This window comes from Physeter macrocephalus, chromosome 11 (assembly GCF_002837175.3).
Source record: "Physeter macrocephalus isolate SW-GA chromosome 11, ASM283717v5, whole genome shotgun sequence".
NCBI classification, from domain to species: Eukaryota; Metazoa; Chordata; class Mammalia; order Artiodactyla; family Physeteridae; genus Physeter; species Physeter macrocephalus.
Genome location: NC_041224.1, coordinates 112,989,542 through 113,009,427, shown reverse-complemented (window position 1 = coordinate 113,009,427; position 19,886 = coordinate 112,989,542). Strand labels below are relative to the sequence as shown.

General features: G+C 36.2%; 1 protein-coding gene across 5 annotated transcripts in view; it reads left to right on the top strand.

The window, feature by feature from the left end:
- Positions 1-19,886, top strand: part of PRKD1 (protein kinase D1) — a 340,452-nt gene that overhangs the window by 311,001 nt on the left and 9,565 nt on the right. For all 5 annotated transcript variants that reach the window (XM_028495666.2, XM_024134023.3, XM_055088374.1 and 2 more), the window contains 3 exons: positions 6,008-6,169; positions 6,735-6,833; positions 7,745-8,012. In XM_028495666.2, coding sequence (XP_028351467.1) covers positions 6,008-6,169; positions 6,735-6,833; positions 7,745-8,012 — 529 coding nt within the window. The remainder of the gene's footprint in view (positions 1-6,007; positions 6,170-6,734; positions 6,834-7,744; positions 8,013-19,886) is intronic.

Sequence of the window (19,886 nt, the reverse complement as noted above, 5' to 3'; positions counted from 1 at the left end):
GCATGTGGGATCTTCCCGGACCGGGGCACGAACCCGTGTCCCCTGCATCGGCAGGCGGACTCTCAACCACTGCGCCACCAGGGAAGCCCTAAGTGTATTTTTTACATACTCTTCTCCCTCTGCATTCGGTCTCTTCTCCTTTTATAAGGAAAGGAGAGGACTCATTCTATTTATCATGTGTCTGCACAGCCCTGGAATCTAAAGCTAGATTAAAGCATTTCCAGAAGAGATGAAGTGCAGAATGACTGAGAAGTTTGTATATAGGTTTATGGATATATGTGAATACAGAAGTTTTATATCAGGCGTCACCTGATTTTTTTCTTCTATGCAAATATTGAACTGGTCCTTTAAAAAAATTTTTCTTGTGCCACTGTTACTTAATAGAATGCAGAGGACTTAGAGCTAACTTAAGATGAAAATATATATATATAATGGTAAATTTTGCATTATAATCCAGCCACCTAAAAGTTGACTCCCTTTCTTAATATCCAGACACAATATATGTATTGTCATTAGTAGTCAATGGCGATGCTTCAACTTATTATTTCTTCCACAAAATTTTGAACTATTTAAACCAGGGTCAATCTGAGCTAATTAGTGCCACACAAAAAAAGTAACATTACACTCCAGTTCTGATGGATGGTATAGGCAAACAATTTTTACCAGGAATGATCTGATCATTTCTGAGTTCTCAAAGTCTAATAGGTTAAATTTGGTTGTGGCCCCATTGATCTAAATGTCAGCCAGTGATACCTATTCACAGGAGGGTGGATTGTTACATCTGGTCTTATTGAAGTAATATCGGTGCATTTATTCCTCTGACAGTATATGTTAGCTTTATTTGGTTCTAGGTTATTATCAATGTGCATTTCTAAAATTTTACAGATGAAATTTCCCCAAAAAAATGCTACCTCCTAAAAGATAACCAGTAGAGTATGACCCTATTTAAATTGTAGGCTTTTTGCCAACAGAATATGAAATAGGGATACATTCACATGCAACAACCAAACGATCTCCATCCTCATGTTATATCAGGAGGGCTCTCACATGGTGTAACACAGCCCTCACCTGTTGACTTCACAGTAGAGGCACCTCTGCCATCATTGAAGTTTAAAAATACAGCACAAGGGAAGACAGAGGAGGGCAAATTAGAAGGTACGAGTTTGTGGCAGTTCATACTTAGCTTAATGTAGCCTCCTTTAGGTGAAAGACAAAAGGAAATTTTCTTTTCTGCCACTTACTTTAAATTTCCAGTTATCAAACTAAAGAGAGAATTTAGGAGAGATAGCTGAGTTTACTGTATCAATTTGGGTATTATCTTTTGCAAGTCTTTTTATAATCATCTGCTCTCTACACGATGACTTTTCAGCATCTATCAAGGTACTATTACACACTGTGTCCCCTTCATAAGGCATTAAGTGATTATGACTTCTAGGACCAGTAAATGAAGCATAAATTGTAAGAGACTGTGTTTACAAAATTCACAAGATGGTGTGTGTATCCCTCAATCCAGGAATGAGAATCAACAAAGCCATTGCCATGGTGCTGTGCCTCCAAGAAAGGCACCTCTCTTCTCCACCCCCATCACTGTGCACCACTGTGCTGTGGTATATTCTTCTGTCTGCTCTGCATGCTATTTAGAATTTAGATCCTGGATTCTTCACTTTGAAGTTTCTTTCTTTCTGTCCCAGTATGACCTAAATCACTTAGTTGTTTGATAGAAAAGTAGTCAGAAGTTCCCACATTAAGGCTGAATTCTCCTAAATAACCTGTTGAAGAGATACATTGATTCTAATTTTTCTCTTTCCTACCTCTCATATGTTTGAGTATAATAATCCTGAAGGTAGAAGAAGGGGAACACAGGACATTAATTTATCACAGCTAAATATATAGAATGAATTTGCAATGCTAGATTTACAATAAAGCAAAACTATTAGAATCAAAGATTATAAGTACAAATTAAATATTCCTTAATACAAATCCAAAAAAAGTAACATAAAATAGAAAGTATGCATAAACTAAAAATTTTAATTAAATGTTTTTATAAAATATTGCTGCTTTTATAAAATCCTTTGCTTTTAGTGACGAGTTTCCATTAATTACATAAGAATTCTCTTTGCAATTTGAGTCAGGAAAATTTTTGTCTTGATCTCCAAATGGCATTTCCTCCCAGTCTTCGAAACAACTTATATTCACCCCATGGATATGTCATCAATCTGTAATGTGTGAATAGACACTATTCTTTCCTATATTTGACCAAATGTTTCATTTCCTGAAAATTAAATTACTTAAATGCAACAAACAGATGGCCAGAAAGTCCTGTAGTAGCTTACTCTGTCATGAAATTTATTATCCAAATCCCTGAGATAGGCCTGAGAAGTTAGCAAAAATTCTTTCTGAATTCTACTATTCCACAGTTGATGTTACAGTCATCAAACCATTTTTAAGTTAATTAAGTTAGACTTCAGAAGGAAAATGTTGAAAAGCTATTTCATATTTTATATACAAAATTAAAATTGTGAACAAGTTACATCAACTACTTTGGTTAAAGCTCATCTTAGAGTTGATCTTAAGGTATTAGAAAGAATATGAATTATACATGATAGAAAATAGTGACTTTAATTTTTTTTCTATCTCTAGTCTTCAAATATTCTCTTCTCTAGGTTAAATAAATGCTTCTCATCAGTATAGTAGAGAGAATTTGGATGATGAAGGCATGATTCTTTATATTCCATTTTCTTTTGTTATTGTCAAATGTAAAAACAAGTTTGGTCATTTGGTTCAGTGCAAAAAAAATAAATATGGGTCTTGAGTAGGCATCTATGATGGCCTTGTCTCAACCATACATAATAAACCCAAAAAAAATCAACTTATTGTATATCAGCTATACAGAAAAAATAAAGTCATTTTGCTATTGGAAAGATTTTTCAGCTACCATTCAATGTATTCTTTAGCAAACCTATAAAACAAAGGTTTTGGTAAAAGAGCAAGGGCCAATTGCAATGAACATATGAGTTTAAACTTTTCTAAGACATATTTTTTTTTACCAGTTGTGTATACATGACCTTTAGTTTAATTCATTCATTGACTATACTTTTTTCTAAAATATATACCTAACTATATTCAAAGTCCTTTATCAAGAAATAGAAAAATTTTCCCTTATCCTTTTCATAAAGATGCTGTTAAAGGACAGTTGTACAGTTCTTCAGAGTCTACAGGGAACATGGCACAAAATAGTTGACAGTAAACAATCTCATTAATCCATTGCATACTTTTGGCCTAGAACATTTTGGGAATATACCAATTAGATAAGCACATGTTAAAGTACTACCTTCTGAATAGAGGCCCCTCAAGTCATCTTGTTGAGTCATGGAAAGGAAAAAGGAGTATACTGACTGAAGGACTTAAGTACCTCTAGGAACTCATATGCTTAGAAAAATACAAGTAGAGGCCCATGAGGGTTGACATTGTGCATATATTTGAATAATTTAGGGAGGAGAGATTCCTGGTCATCTGACTCTCCCCGCAACCTTCACAGCCTACGACAAGGGCAGCAGAAGCAGCAGGCTGAGCCACCACCACACCACTTTTGTCCTCCCCTGCCCTCCTTGAGTCCTGGAGGTCTCACTCCCTTAACTTGTGTCTTCTTCAGGCTCTAGGTTTTCCTCTGTCTACACACAAGGGACCTGCTTGCTTTGCTGCCTACTTCTGTTGGTCTGCTCCTTTCCTATTCATTGTTCCTACTCCCCACCTAGACAAGGCCTTGGCCAATTAAGGAGGCCAAACTCCCAAGAACACTGCTTAAGTGCTTAAAGTTAGAGTAAATAGAAGAAAGAATCAGTTAAGAAGATACTTGGAAGAGTAAGGTATACTTATCACATCTCATAGTGGACTTGTCCCAGGAGAATCATGACTCTGGCAGGACTCTCATGTCATCCTTAAAGCTTCTTCTGTGATCACTGATTTAAAAGAGGACAGCTGAGATGCTTGGATACCCAGAGGCTGGTGGTCTGTCTAGTTGTTGTGACTCCTCTATCAGGGATGGGGATATAAGAGAAAAGAAATGAGACAGCCTGGGCACAGGTTCAGGTATGAACGATGCTGTCACTGGTCTTCCATACTGCATATCGAACAGATATATGGAGTCATTAATTAGACTCTCCCACCTAAGGATCTGGCACTCCCACAGTGGTCAAAGCCAACCAGCTATCTGGTCCTATTGGTAGGCAGTCGGGACAAAGAAATTTAAGAGTAGTGACAGCGTGAGCTTTGTTAATCCCACAGTTGCTCCATGTACTTGAGCTCTGACCAGGAGAGAATAACTCTGGGGGCCTAGTCTATCTGAAGTAGCCAGATTTGACAGTTTCAAGAATAATCACTCCAGCCCTTGAGAGGTGAAAGGCCATTGGGTAGGTGTTCAGGCATCTCTCAGACCACATTCAGTACCTTGCTATTCCATGACCACATTATACTGCATGATTGATACCAAGGCCTCAGAATCAAAAAGACCCATCAGATGTCTGAGGTGGAGATCAAAATTGCCAAAGTAGTGGAAGGGCACCCTGAGAGACAGGTTATCATCACGGGAGCTACTGCCAACCACAGCCGTAGCTCCATGTTGAGTTGATGCCAGGCTCTCTATGCCGATGAGTAGCATGGAGAGCAATGACAGTGCAGATTCACCCACATCCCCTCTACTGCTCACCACCCAGCATCTGTCTGTGAGGTCTGAAGAGTGAACCATTTCAGGTTTCCAATAATTTGTGGAATTTTCATTTTACATTTAATTTTATTGCTCTCTGAGATTTTTTTTCCCTAGAATAAAGGATGTCTGTTCAGCTGTTAGCACATTAAAGTTAGTCCCTATTTTTTTCTTTTGGTAGTTTTTATTCATGATGATTTTTTCCCCATTTTTCATTGAAATATAAGTGGAATATGTAAGAGTTCTTTTAATGTTGGGATTTTTTGTTGTCATGTGCAGAAAAAAAATATTAAAAGTCAAATGAGCAAAGGCTTTTGTTGATGACCCCAGACCAACATTCAGACTTAAGCATCATTACAAGGGCCCATCTAATGTTAAAAGTAACTTTACTTGACATGTGTGACAACCTGTCAAGCCAAATTCAGCCTATCATTATTGGCCATTACTTTATTGTGGAAACATTTATTGAGTGCTTGAGAACCATGCAGCACTACCACATAGCATGGTGTCCTGAACAAAACAGGGCTCAATAATCATTTCTTTTCTGTTTTCATGGGGATCTTTACTCTTTGTAAGAGCTTCTGTAGCAAACTAGAGCAGCCTCCAAGAGCAGAGCAGTGCTGAAAGGTTTTGACTAATGTGCTTCATCAGTGCAGTCAGATGCACTCCATGAGCATACTTCATCTTGTCTACCTTAAATTTCTGCGGGGGCCTCCCTGGTGGCTCAGTGGTTGAGAGTCCACCTGACGATGCAGGGGACACGGGTTCGTGCCCCGGTCCAGGAAGATCCCACAGGCCGCGGAGCAGTTGGGCCCGTGAGCCATGGCCGCTGAGCCTGCACATCCGGAGCCTGTGCTCCGCAACGGGAGAGGCTACCACAGTGAGAGGCCCACGTACCGCAAAAAAAAAAAAAAGGTTAAAAAAAAATTTCTGCGAAGTGTGTAGAGATGGCCTAGTAAACTTATTTAGGACAGTATGCTTAATATTGGAGATGATCCTAAGAAATTACAGATTTCTCAGTATGGTATTCTAATTAAAACCTAATTAGCAATTCACTGTGCTGGAACTTGGATTTGTAGCATAGAAAAAAAAAATTTCACTATGCACAGAAAGTAAAGATGTATTTTTTGGAGACATTAGAATTTCAAAAATATAAGGCAGCACATGTGGAATTTAGAGGTGTTAAAAATCTTAAGTGTGGGTTTCTCCATAGCTTTAAACTTGAACAGTTTTGTATAATCAGTGAGCTTGCCAAACAGTATCAAAAAACTCATTTTCTTCAAGTGCTTTATTTATCTTTAATAGAACCTTCATCACCCTGGTGTTGTAAATTTGGAGTGTATGTTTGAGACGCCTGAAAGAGTGTTTGTTGTTATGGAAAAACTCCATGGAGACATGCTGGAGATGATCTTGTCAAGTGAAAAGGGCAGGTTGCCAGAACACATAACGAAGTTTTTAATTACTCAGGTAAGAAATCAATTAGAGTCAGAAAAAAAAAAAGGTAATATCTAATATCAAATATTATCACTGTTTAACTAGAGCTTTCTGCCCTTGTTGTTTAGTCCCTACCTCCCCAGTCTAAATTACACTTTAAAAAAAAGTTGCAGTGGCTTATTGTATTCTCTAATTTATATCTGTAGCCTCCAGAGTTCAGAATACGTACCAAATGAATAATGTGTGTGCAAGCCCATGTATTAAAACTACTCATGAAATTTTAAAATGCACAGTGACTGAGTCCTCGTTCTTTGAAAATATTCAAGAATATGTATCCTTGTTAGATATCATTGAATTATTTTATCTATACCTGTTTTGGTTGCTATATGGATACCATAATATGATACTTTTTCCATTAAAGTTTCCTTAGAAACCTGCTGTGTTAATCTAGCTCATTTCAGGGACTAGAGTATAAAGAAACTCAACCATTCATTTTGAGTTTTCTCTTGACCCTCTAAATTTATGTCCTAGTAGAAAACATTTTGAAATCAACTTTTAGACTAAAATAAAATGATTTTGATGATTTTTTCCTTTATAGATACTTGTAGCTTTGCGTCATCTACACTTTAAAAATATTGTTCACTGTGACCTCAAACCAGAAAACGTGTTGCTAGCATCAGCTGATCCTTTCCCTCAGGCAAGTATGAAGGCCTCTCAGCAAAAAGCCAGCCGACAGCATCTCTGGTTCCCCTGCAGCATTCTGTCACCCTTTCTCCTCAAAACCTTTGTTTCAAGTTTCACCTGTCTGTTTTCATCCATTTGTCACCCTTCTTATATTGTGGGGACTGCAGCTTTGTCGCTCTGCATCTCAGTTCAGCCTGCCTTAATAATGCACACTGAGCCTCTCATTCTGCTTCTGCTTCTGTCATGTGGACGTCCTGGAGACCTGGCTGCACTAGGTCAAGGCTGGCCTAAGAGAGAGACACTTAAGAGTCCCAGGGATGCTACCAGCTCTCTAATGTTAGGCAAGATATTGCAGTTCAGTGTTGTTCTCAGGGGCAAGGAAAAAAGTTTCTTCCTTTCCTCAACTCAGAGGATGCAAAACAACTGGATCTCTTCCCAGGAACTGTCATACCTGAAGTGACTGAGGTGGCTGTTCTGCCCTGGCTCCCTGATACCCTCGGGTCCTGGCTAGGTGTCCGTGCAGAGCTAATTTTGAAGATTACTGTGAATGGCATGATGTGCCCTTGTGCTTATCCTTCAACCTTTACTTATAATAAGACCTTGAGTTAAATCCATCAGTTTGCATGATGTTTTTCCGCCTGGTAAAACAATATTACCCACTTCTGTGTATACGTATTTTCACATTTATCTCTGGTTTTACAGAGGAGGGAAGGAGAATGTTTAGATGATAGTTTTATGAATAAAAGCATACTTTTGTATCAGTACATAAACCACTATCTTCAAGTATATAAAATGGAAAATAGCTATTCTGCCATGAGAAATCCATACAATATATGTAAAATATTATAGTTGTTTTTTAGCGGATGTGGACTAAGACACACAATTTGTGACCTTACTATATCTCCAAACCATTATTATCAACAGGTGAAACTTTGTGATTTTGGTTTTGCCCGGATCATTGGAGAGAAGTCTTTCCGGAGGTCAGTGGTGGGTACCCCAGCTTACCTGGCTCCTGAGGTTCTAAGGAACAAGGGCTATAATCGCTCTCTAGACATGTGGTCTGTTGGGGTCATCATCTATGTAAGCCTAAGTGGCACATTCCCATTTAATGAAGATGAGGACATACATGACCAAATCCAGAATGCAGCTTTCATGTATCCACCAAATCCCTGGAAGGAAATCTCTCATGAAGGTAATATCTTCCATTCAAAAGTGATAATGATTTAATTATTGTGTTATATTATTAATTCAGTTGTGAATTTTTAAATTGATAAACGCTTATTGCAAATTATCCACTAAGACAGGGGCACAAATTTATTGAGGTGGATGGAGAAGTAAAGGAAATGGAGACAAAAATATCTGCTGGTAAAAAGTATATATATTATAGAGAAATTGAGAAATACACATTGAAAGGTAAATGAAATAAAGAGAAACTGTTAATATTTGGTGTATTTCCTTAGAACTTATAAATGTTTACACATTGATATAATGGTAATACTTGATCTTTACTAACAGTAATCTTTTATTTACTATATGCCTATTTCTATATTAAGCACTTTTAACTTATTATGGACACAAGAACCTTATGATTTTGATATTTGAATTGTCACATTACATATATCAGTATACCGCATTCTTTGTATACTGTTTTCCTATATGTGACATTAGAGCATGTATAATATTTTATACATATTCCCCGCTATTATATTTTTAGGTTATTTGTATTTGTTCAGTGTTAGATAACCTTTACGTATAATTTCTTATATGTATCTCTGATACTTTTTTTTTAGGATAGATTACCTTGGCAGTGTTGCATTATTTAAAATTAATTAATAAATGTTTCCTTCTTAAAGGAAGAGTGATAGATAGTTTTAAAAGAAGTGGTGGGGCAGTCAGGGCAGCGAAAATGGCTCACTGCATGCTTCAGAAAGCAGTTTCTCATGAACGTGCTTTGGAGTTTATTTAAATCACACACGCACACACACACACACACACACACACAAAACGTGAAGATGGGTTTAACTATTATATCTATATTTCAAGTGAGAACACTGAATCAAAAGAAGTGAACCACCTGCCAAAATCACAAAGCTAATAAGTGGCAGAGCCAGAATTTATACCCAGATGTTCTGAGCATACATTCTGTAACCACTGGTCCTGCTTCCTTTTTAGTTTCCAGGCAACATCTAGTTCTAAGTTTGTTGAGATTTTCCACCACTTACAGAGGCAAATACATTCATAGATAAACATCTATTTGATACCTGTTATTGCACGTGGTGGTGCAGAAATTGGAAAAGAGCATGTATAAATTTCTTGGACAATTAGTTCTTAGACTACATTCATATTAAATGGCAAAATCCATCTACTATCAGAGCTTTGAGTTACTACTGGAAGCAACCTTTTTAAAAAAATTGTATTGAAGTATAGTTGATTTACAATGTTGTGTTAATTTCTTCTGTACAGCAAAGTGACTCAGCTATACATATATATATATATATACACATTATATATCTATATATATCACATTATATATATATACGTTTTTATATTATTTTCCATTATGGTTTGTCACAGGATGTCAAATATAGTTCCCTGTGCTATACAGTAGGACCTTATTGTTTATCCATCCTATATATAATTGTCTGCCTCTGCTAATCCAAAACGCCCATTCCTTCCCTCCCCTCCCCTCCCCTCCCCTCCTTGGCATCTACAGGTTTGTTCTCTATATCTGTGAGTCTGTTTTTGTTTTGTAGATATGTTGATTTGTATCGTATTTTAGATTCCACATATAAGTGATATCATATGGTATTTGTCTTTCTCTGTCTGACTTACTTCACTTAGTATGATAATCTCTAGGTCCATCCATGTTGCTGCAAATGGCATTATTGCATTATTTTTGATGGCTGAGTAATATTCCATTGTACATATATACCACATCTTCTTTTTCCGTTCCTCTGTCAATGGCCATTTACGTTGCTTCCATGTCTTGGCTATTGTAAATAGTGCTGCTCTGAACATAGGGGTGCATGTATCTTTTCGAATTATAGTTTTATCTGGGTATATGCCCAGGAGTGGGATTGCTGGATCATATGCAACTCTATTTTTGGTATTTTGAGGAACCTCCACACTGTTTTCCATAGTGGCTGCACCGATTTACATTCCCACCAACATTCCCACCAACAAAAGGAGGGTTCCCTTTTGTCCACACCCTCGCCAGCATTTATTATTTGGAGACTTTTTGATGATGGCCATTCTGACTGGTGTGAGGTGATACCTCATTGTAGTTTTGATTTTGTTAACAACCTTTAACATCATTTAATTAGTTGTAAATCATAGCTAGGTGGATATATTTTGAAGGAATCTGTGACCTTAAAAAGAACTACCATGTAGCCAAAGGATTAATGAAATATTTAGGATAATTCAATAGGGGAAAAAAGGGAAGTGTAATTCTTTTTCTCAGCCAGGAGGCAGAAAGGAGAGAATTATCAAATAACCTTGTGACCTAACCTTGTCAGGGGACATTACCTTTAAATACAGTTAAAGGTATGTTTGATATCTATAATCTAGAAATCCAGTAGGATAACTTGATGTTGTTACCACAGTGCAAATCTGAAATATCTCTAAAGCCAGTCATACATTTTCCTGTTATGCAAGAATAGGACATTAAGAAAATAGCCTTCACATTAAAAATTTTTTTTCTTGGAGTAGTAGAGTACTTTTTCTTGAAGTAGTGGAACAAATGATGCCCACTCCCTGGTATCATGGAAATATGCTGGCCTTCTGTGTAGATAGAAGCTATAGATTATGAATGTTTAATTATCACTAGTAATAGAAACCAGAGGCATAGATATCAATAGCTCAAGAAACTCTTGTTGGGAAACCACAATATACATGCATAAGTAATATGAATGTAAAGGGCAAAACATAAAATATCCTTTAAGTTTTCATAAAATGTCCTTGAAAGTTTGTTGGGGAGATGAGTTATATGAACTTGGGAAAATGATCATTTATTTCCTTGAATTGTTAGCATGGTATAAAATCAGCGTCTTCAAGTTCAGAGGAGGGAGAATCACTGTGGACTTGACTAGTCAGAATTGCATTTTCAGGGGAGATGGAACTTAGGCCAGTCACTGAAGAAAGAAAAGGAAGAGATACAGCATTTTACAAAGAGGGAATTACATGGGATTATTCAAGAGGCATTTATATTTGACCAGAAAGGACACATTTTACTTGGCTATAGATATGTCTAAGCACTAAAAATGTCCTGCCACTCAGACAAAGTGATGTGGAAACCAGCTCAGGTAGAATCTCCTTCTTCTAAATGACTCAAGTATCAGTTTGGGAATTAACTGGCCTCTCTTCTCAGTATCCTTTTCTAGCTCATCCTTGCCTTTGAGGCACAGGAGTTGTACTATTTGCTAAATGAAGCTCAGATGGCAAATGAGTTACCTACCTGCTGGTGTACGAACAGAAGTATTATTGAATATAAAGAAAAGCTAATTAAATTATGTCATAATATTAGCTGAGGTGTTACAAAAGTAATTACCGGCTCAGATTCTATTCCACTGTCTTGTTGGGAACAAATAATTTCCTGATTAGATATTATCACAGGGCCAGTACCAAATAATTTTAAGCACGTAGGATCTGATGAATACACAAGCAAACTATTATCGGGCAAAGGGTGGTCACAACTGAAATTAGTGAATTTTCAGTCTCAGGATACTGTAAACCACACCAGAACCACTAAAATTCCAGATGCAAGGAAGTAAAAATCTAGGCACCTCAGTGACTCTAAATCAAATGTAAGGATCAGCAGTAAAGCAGTTTGTGATGTTGTACTTTCTGTCATTCTAATTAGCCATCACTTACCTTTTCTGAGCTTCAGTTTCTCATCTGTAAAACAGGGTAATGATTCCTGCCCATATAATGAAGTTGTAATAGAGACTGAAAGAGATAAAGGATGTGAAAGGCATTTATAGAATGCAGGTGTGGGGTGAGCCAAGGATTTGGATCTAGGAAAAGGATAGCAGAACACTAAGCTAAGCAGTTGCTCTGGCGAGTAACCAAGAATTGATTGTATAATTTTAGAAATTATATGCAAACTGATGTGCACATTTCCCAAGTGTTCTTCAGAAAAATTGTTAGTTGTACTTTTTTTCTTGGCATGAAAAAGCAAAAGATAAAAGAAAGTTGTAAGGTCTTTGTAACGTACGTAGATGTGTCGGGAAGAGAAAATTCCTTTATCGTGCTTTTTTTTTTCTGTTAGTGTAGACATGGACTCAGTAGAATATAATACTATATATTGGAGTGCTTGAGCTATCATTGTGCCATTTGATCCTCACAGCAATCCTCTAATAAGTAACTTGATTTGGTCTCTATGTTAGAAACCAGAAAGGTTCAATGACTTGCCTAAGGTCACACAGTGGTAGGGCTTGGACTTGAAATCATTGGTTTCTCTCCATTCTTTAAAGCATACATTGTTGCACACCAAAGGGTGCTTATTTCTAATGTCTTGATATTTAGCAACCTATAGGGAATATTTTAAACTCATTAATTATTCTTGCTATTATAATATAATAAGCTGAGTATTGGCATTAGAGATATGCTTACTAATCATTTATCAGTGAGTTAATCAGGACTCTTGCATGCAAATAATAGAAACTTATCTCTGAGTTAGACAGAGATAATTTATTGACTCACACAGCTGGGGAAGTCCAGAAGGTGAACTCCATTCATCTGGATCCTATAGTTCAAGTGTCACATTTCTCTCTCTCTTACCTCTGCTTTACTTTATGATGGCTTCCTTCTCAGGTGGGCTTTTCATGTGGTACAAAGTGATCTCCCAGCAGCTCCAGGCTTACATGCTACCCATTGTACATGACTCAGAATGGAACCATAATTATCTGTCAGTAGCTGTAGAGTCTCTGAAAGGGGCACTGATTGGCTGCCCTTAAATCCTGTAATACCCTGGGAACAATCACATTGTCACTGCAGGAGCCTGGCTCTGATTGGCACTGTGGATGATGGAGAGCCCCTCCAGGTTGGAGAGAGGAAGTTCCTGCAGAGAAAAGATACTAGGCTAAAAACAAACACAAAAGCATTAACAGATGTCCGTTATAAAAATAGATTTTTTTGTGAATTAAAGCATGACTTGAAAAATGAGAAAAAAATTGGGGAAAGTTTAACTTAGCAAATGTTACAGGTAAAATGGTAATAGTAAAATTAATTAAATTTTGAAAGAAAAAAATAAGAATAACTAATCTTCTATAACCTTTGCACTGTAGTCAAGCACTACTTTATACACTTTACATATATGAATTTATTTAATTGTCCCCAACCTTTGAGTAGATACTATAATTGTTTCTATTTTAAAGATGAGGCACTGCAGACATAGAAGCTTAAGTGGATTCCCTGGGTGGGGCTAGGGTGCAAATCCTGTCAGCCTGCTCCAAGGCAGATGCTCTTACCCACTGCATTTACAGCCACTTGATTATCCTTTCTAATGGATTTAGCCATGCTGTCACATTAAATTTTTAATACGTTTTCACTAGCTTAGAGCTAGTGTAGCAACACAATTTTTAATAATGTCTAAAAAGACAGGGAAACAGGATCATGTTGTGATAAAGACCTGAGTTGCTTCCACTCAGCATCTTGGTGACCTCATCCAAGTTACTTATTCCTTCAGGTCTCAGTTTTCTTGTCTGCAATATAGTGACACTAGTTACTAACTCACTGGATTATTTTAAGTATTAAATGAAATTGCACTGGAAAGTGGTTAGCACAGTGATTGACATAACTAGATTACCTTAAAATGTTAAACGCTATTTCCAATCACTTTACATGATCAGTCGATCTCTCTGTATATATATATTTTAGTTCTACACACATACATACAGTTATATAATTATGTGTGTAACTAAACACATATTTAATCACAGTTATATATATAACTAAATACTTGTATAAATTATATATCGCTATACATATATAACTAAATAAAAATGCATGTATATAATAAAACACTCCAGAATGAATCATATGATTATAAATAATTGCACAAAAGGAGACTTTAGGTAATCATGGGAAGGGAGGAGTTTGAGAACATTGCAGTTCATTCTAAGACTGTGTTGTACCTTGTTTCATTTCATCATTGTGACTATCTGATGGCCATTTGACCTTCCAGTTTATCCATTACTACCTGTCAGTAATTAGACATGGCCTCACTCTCACCTCCAGCTTTATCTCATACTAGGTTAAGCTTAGTCCTCAACACATAGGATGGCTATGACATTTCTCAGTTCCTTGAAAGGACTTGTTCACCTATTTTCAAATAGTTACTGATTAGGCAGATTTACTTCATCTTATGGAACGGGCAGCCCACTGTCACTTGAACGTTTTTTTAGACAATCAGATAAAACTAAAGAGAATTGCACCTTATTTGATCATGTACCAATATGCCCTTTCTTTCATTGCATTTTTAGCAATTCCAAAATAACAAGAGATAGGCCAGGTTGTCCTCCATGTTTGTCACATCTAGTACATAATAAGGGTGAATCCTGGATGGACATGGCCAAAAAACCAGAAAACTGCAACCAAGACTCAATCTACAACTTAAGAAATAGGTAACAGGGATGTAGAGCTTAGAAACAGGAAATGGAAAAACTACCTAATAGTCAGAACACAGGAATATTTGCAAGGTAGGGGATTACTAATAATTTTGCCAAAGAATCTCCTTGATCATGGCTCGTTTTAAACTACCTGTAATTGTCTCGTTCTAAATGTATGGCAGACATTTTTTAACTTTGGCATGCCAGCAGTTAATCAGAGAAGCTAGTTAATAATGGGGATTCCCAGACTCCACCCCCATAAACTGCCATCTTGCTCTGAGACTGTAAGAAGTCCATGGAGCACACTTTCTAAAACACTGCTCGGGAGCCGTGATCCCCTGAAAGACCTGACAGCTGACAGTGCTCTAAAAAAATTTTAGTAAGTTTCCAATATTCAAATTTAGATGAATTAAAAATTCCTCTCATTCGTAACATTTTTTTGTATCCACATCATTTTCTTTATCAGATATTTAATATCAGGACATGTAATTTGTTCCAAATGTTGAATGTATTTCAATGTGGACTTTCATGAAAATAGTAAGAAAAAAAATAAAAAGCTTCTTGACAAGCTTCCTATGTCAAGATGAAAGAAGAAACTCCAGGAAATGCAAAAATTTGTGTAATAAAATTATGTGTAATAAAGAAGAAACTAACATGTGTGTCATGATTTTGAGCGATTAAGGGAATATAGGAAGAGAAAATCCTTTTAACACTTGAAAATTCTCCTTTGAGTGGGCATAGGTGTAGAAATTTGATGCTACATGTTGTAGGGTTATAGGTTACAGACTATAGGGGGTATGAGTTATAATCCTATAGTTCATAATAGTTATATATAAATTATTCCACATATTGCTTATTAATTTTAAATTACAGAAACCCTTTATCTGACTTCAATATAATTATGCAAAAGGATGTGTAAATAATGAAACTTCTTTCACACTGGAAAGGAGGACAGAGAAGAGGTGAAAGGAGCTGTAAGAGCTGTAACTTGCACAGAGTTCATATCCGATTCTGCCTAGGTGAATGGATTGGCTTATGTATTGTGTTGGCCAAAAGGTTCGTTTGGGTTTTCCTGTAAGATTGTATGGAAAAACCCGAATGAACTTTTTGGCCATCCCAGTACATTCATTTAATGTAACTAAATTAATTGCATAAAGGAGGACAATGAGGTAGAAAAAGCTGAAATGAAATGATTCATTGTCCTTAATGGAAGAGAATCAATGTTTTATTTTGTTTTGTTTTTAAGGTGGTTCTTCTCAAACTATGTGATAAAGGACCAGTTTTATTTTATTTTAATTTCCAAACATATGGATCAGTACTTTGTGAAATATAATAAAAATGTGACAGCAATGTCAAAATGCTGTGAAAGTTTCCAAAGACTTAGTCTCACTTTCTATACTTATCTCATTGTAAACTAATAAACATTTCACAGACTGGCATTCATCCATACTCTGAATAGTTTAAAGTTAGTGAATCAAGCATAAATGATACTGCACATATTTTTTTAAGGTGTAGAGGTAATCAAGAATTTTTTACATAGTTAAAAGAGGTTTAATAATGAGATATTAGGTTTTATCTTTCAATTTGAACTCTTCCTACTGATTGATTTAGATCTTTTACCAGGTGCATATGGCACTTTTGTAAAAAATAATAATAAGGAAGAAAAGTGCAAGAAAGTTCCAGGAATAAGTGGAATACAACCTTTTGTATGACTAAAATTCTTGCACACCTGGTCTAAAAGTTGTCTATCATGTTAAATATACAAAATATATCTATGTATCTATATCTATCTATATATATACACATACATATATATATACTATTTTATATGTGAACATTACTGAAGAGTTAGAGGGTTATAGTTCCTTTTCTATAATACCAATCCTTGCATGGTGACTGAGCAGATGAAGATGTAATCTTAAATCTCTAGACCTGCTTTGCCCACACAAAGGAGAATTTGCAAGTTGTGAAAGTCAAATTAATTCTCTTTTTCTACATTTCTTCAGTTGGTCAAGATCCTAACACATCTTTATTCTATTTTATAAATGGCTTTTTTATTCAGCATTTTTTACCCAAGAGTTTATTCTTAGAAGAAGAAGAGAGATGACACAGGTAACCATGTGAGGTGGGCTGTATAGCTAATAAGGTGAAATATAATTTGCTTCAGTGCAAATCATCCTACTAGGAGAATGATGACAAACCTGCAGTGATGGGAAAGCCTCTGTTAGAGTAAAAGTACATTTCCATCATCAGATTGAATTGATGTGTTCAATTAGAGACACACAGTAAATTTGAGGAAGATTAGTAATAGACCATGACGATCACTGGATAAATTACTATTTTTTCCTTCTGAGTTTTGTTATTCCTTTTTATGCCATTAGGGAGGCAAGCAGGCAGTAATCAACACAGAGGCAACCTCAGAAATTGTCTCACAAAGAGCCCACGACCCCCGCAGACAGAGATCATTTTCTGTGCTTGCAGGTGAAGTCTGAAGAAGCACCTATTCTCATCTCACCTGCTGTGTTGTCACTGCTCAGCTTCAGAGTCACATGGTTAGTTGATATAATCAAGAATTAAGATCAGACATGAAGCCTTGACATATGTGAAAAGGAAAAAAAAAGAAAAGGAAATGCCCTTGCATCAATCCTATAACTTATCTTTAGTTCTAAATTATCATCTTGGGATGGTGCACCCATGACACGGGTTTTTTTCCACTGCGCGATCCAACAGTCTCAATGGTAATATTTCTGCTGCTTCTTTCCCCTGATAAGCGCAGCTGTAGTTTATTCTTCCATTTGGTCTCAATCCTCTGCTGACATTTATGTTCAGTGCAGAATATATGGCATCCCAAGGCATAGAATGGCTATAATAATATACCACTAAATTTATCCAAGCATCTAAATTTTATTTTAAAAGCTATTTTTTTTTTGCCATTCAATGTGGTAAATTCAAATAAAATTGGTCACAAGTGCGTTTTTCCCCCAGAAATTGGAGATGAAAAATACAGCCAGTACAAACACAAAGCAAAGCTAAATAAAAGCCTAGCACCATTACCACATGGTATGTTTTCAAAATCCAACAGTGTTCCAGAACGCTAAACACTTAAGTTGGAAGTAGCACTTTGCCATGAAAAGGAACCAGCTGTAGGTCCCTCTTTCACTACATATTGTTCAAAACAAAAAATAACCCTATTGAAAATAAGCCTCGGGTAGATGAGACCCAGAAATCCAATGGTATGAGAAACAAAAGAAAGACAATTGTCATTTAAAAATTAAACTGTGTTTGTAGCAGTTTATGAGCCTTGCAGATCCAGCAAGCCTGCTGAATATTAATGAATAGATTGATTTGTCAACATATTAGCACCACTGTCAGACATAACAGCATGGAGGAGATGCAAGAGGACTAGGCAGTAAAGTACTTAAAAATGCTGGACTGGGTACCATGAGATTCTATCATGATTGATAAACTATAGTGAATGATGTGGGTCACAGCTTCCACTGGGTTTTAATATTTTAAACAATCTCTTTGAAATTCTAGGATTACTTGCGTTTAATTTTTTTGAAAGAGTATGCTTTTTGTTCAGTAATAAAGAACTTTAAAATTATGAGCCAAAGACATACCATGGTTTAAATGATATCTACTTAGTAGAGTGAATTTTTAAATATATGTATGTGTGTGTTTATATACATAAACACACACATACATATTTTAAAATCCAAATGAGTTAATATCTGAAAAGGTGCCCCACCAGGAAAGGAACCTTTGATAGCAAATAAAATATAATTAATGAGATTTTTTTCCTAACAAATGATAATTTGTAGAGAGAAACTGATCTGAAGAAGTTTTAGCCAGAACATTGGCATTGTAAGTGCTCAAAAATTGGCTGTTTATTTGTGCTCCAAACTGAAATGTTTCCTATATATCCCAATTATAAAAATAAAATTTCACTTCTGAATGTATATCCTAGTTGAGTTGAAATGTGACATCTAAATATATGTGCAGATGTCAGGATATAGGAACAACAAATGTTAAATATTCTGTAAATTTGCTTTCTTTCACAATAACAACAGAGTAATATTTCAAAATACAGAATATTAAAAATCTTATCCTACCCCCTGTACTGCTCCACAATACCAATCCATTGAGCAATTATCCAGAATACTCTTATGTTGCTACTGTAATAGAAAATGTACAATTTCATGAGGAGCCCTATTTCTTCTCAATTTGAGCCTAGCACAATGAACAAAATGTCTCTGGGTTTTTACCCACTGGTAGAAACAAACGCAATCCTTTTTCCAAATAAAAGCTTATCTCAGAGGTTTGAAAACACCATCATGTCACCCCAAGCTTTCTCTTCTCCTGGGCAGTCAGTTTTTCCTTTAACCTCCTGTTCACTCTGGTCCAGACACTCCCCTCTTTATGTTCTTTTTAAATCAAACCTCAAAACTGTTCTGACTCAAGCAAGATTCAATGAGCCTGAGAGTAATGTGAATCCACCATTCCTTCATTATAAAGAACACATTTCTTTTAGCATGGCATAAAATAACACTTGATTTATGTATAAAATGTAGACTCATGTTGAGTTTACTGTGCATTTAGGACCCTGAATTTTTTCTTATAAATGTTGATAAGCCACATTTTTCAAGTCTGTACTTAGACTGGTTTGGTTTCGGGGGGGTGGCTAACTAGAGGACTCTGTTTCATTTGTCCCTGTTAAATGTTATCTTACCAGTATAGCTATATATGTATATAGTTATCTTGGAACTTATTTGTGTAATCCAACTTGTTTGCTCTTCCTGTCGGCATCCTCTGAGTAGAAGCTATCCTGAAACCCTTCTATTGTCTTCGTTCCAGAATACTGAACAAGATGGGGCCTTCTCTATGTTTATATCTATCTATTCTGGGGCCCTTTGAACAATATTAAACCAGTTTTTAACTACTTTCAATGTTCTCATACCCCTAGTCGTTTGCTATTCAAAATGTGGTCTAAGGTTCCACCTGGGACTCTCAGGTTCCACCCCAGACCTACCTAATCAGAATCTACAGTTTAAGATCCCTGGATTATTCATATGGGTGTAGAAATCTGAGACGCACTGCTTAGCACAGCCATTCTCAACCCTAGGAGCACATATTAGAAACACCTGAGGTGCTTCTAAAACTACCGACACCTGGAGGCCTCTAACGATTTTTCACTTGACCTTTGGCTTGAGTATCAGCATTAAAAAAATAAATAAAAATAACAAAACCAGAAACCTCTCCAAAGTGAAAATGAAAAAAAGAAAAATTCACCCCAAACTTCATTAAACTAATATAAATATATTTTAATTTAGACTTTAAATTTTGAATCAATTTGACATCAGTTTGGGGGCTGCTGTATGCTGTGTTTAAACAATTCATGATTTCCGGGCTTCCCTGGTGGCGCAGTGGTTGAGAGTCCGCCTGCCGATGCAGGGGACACG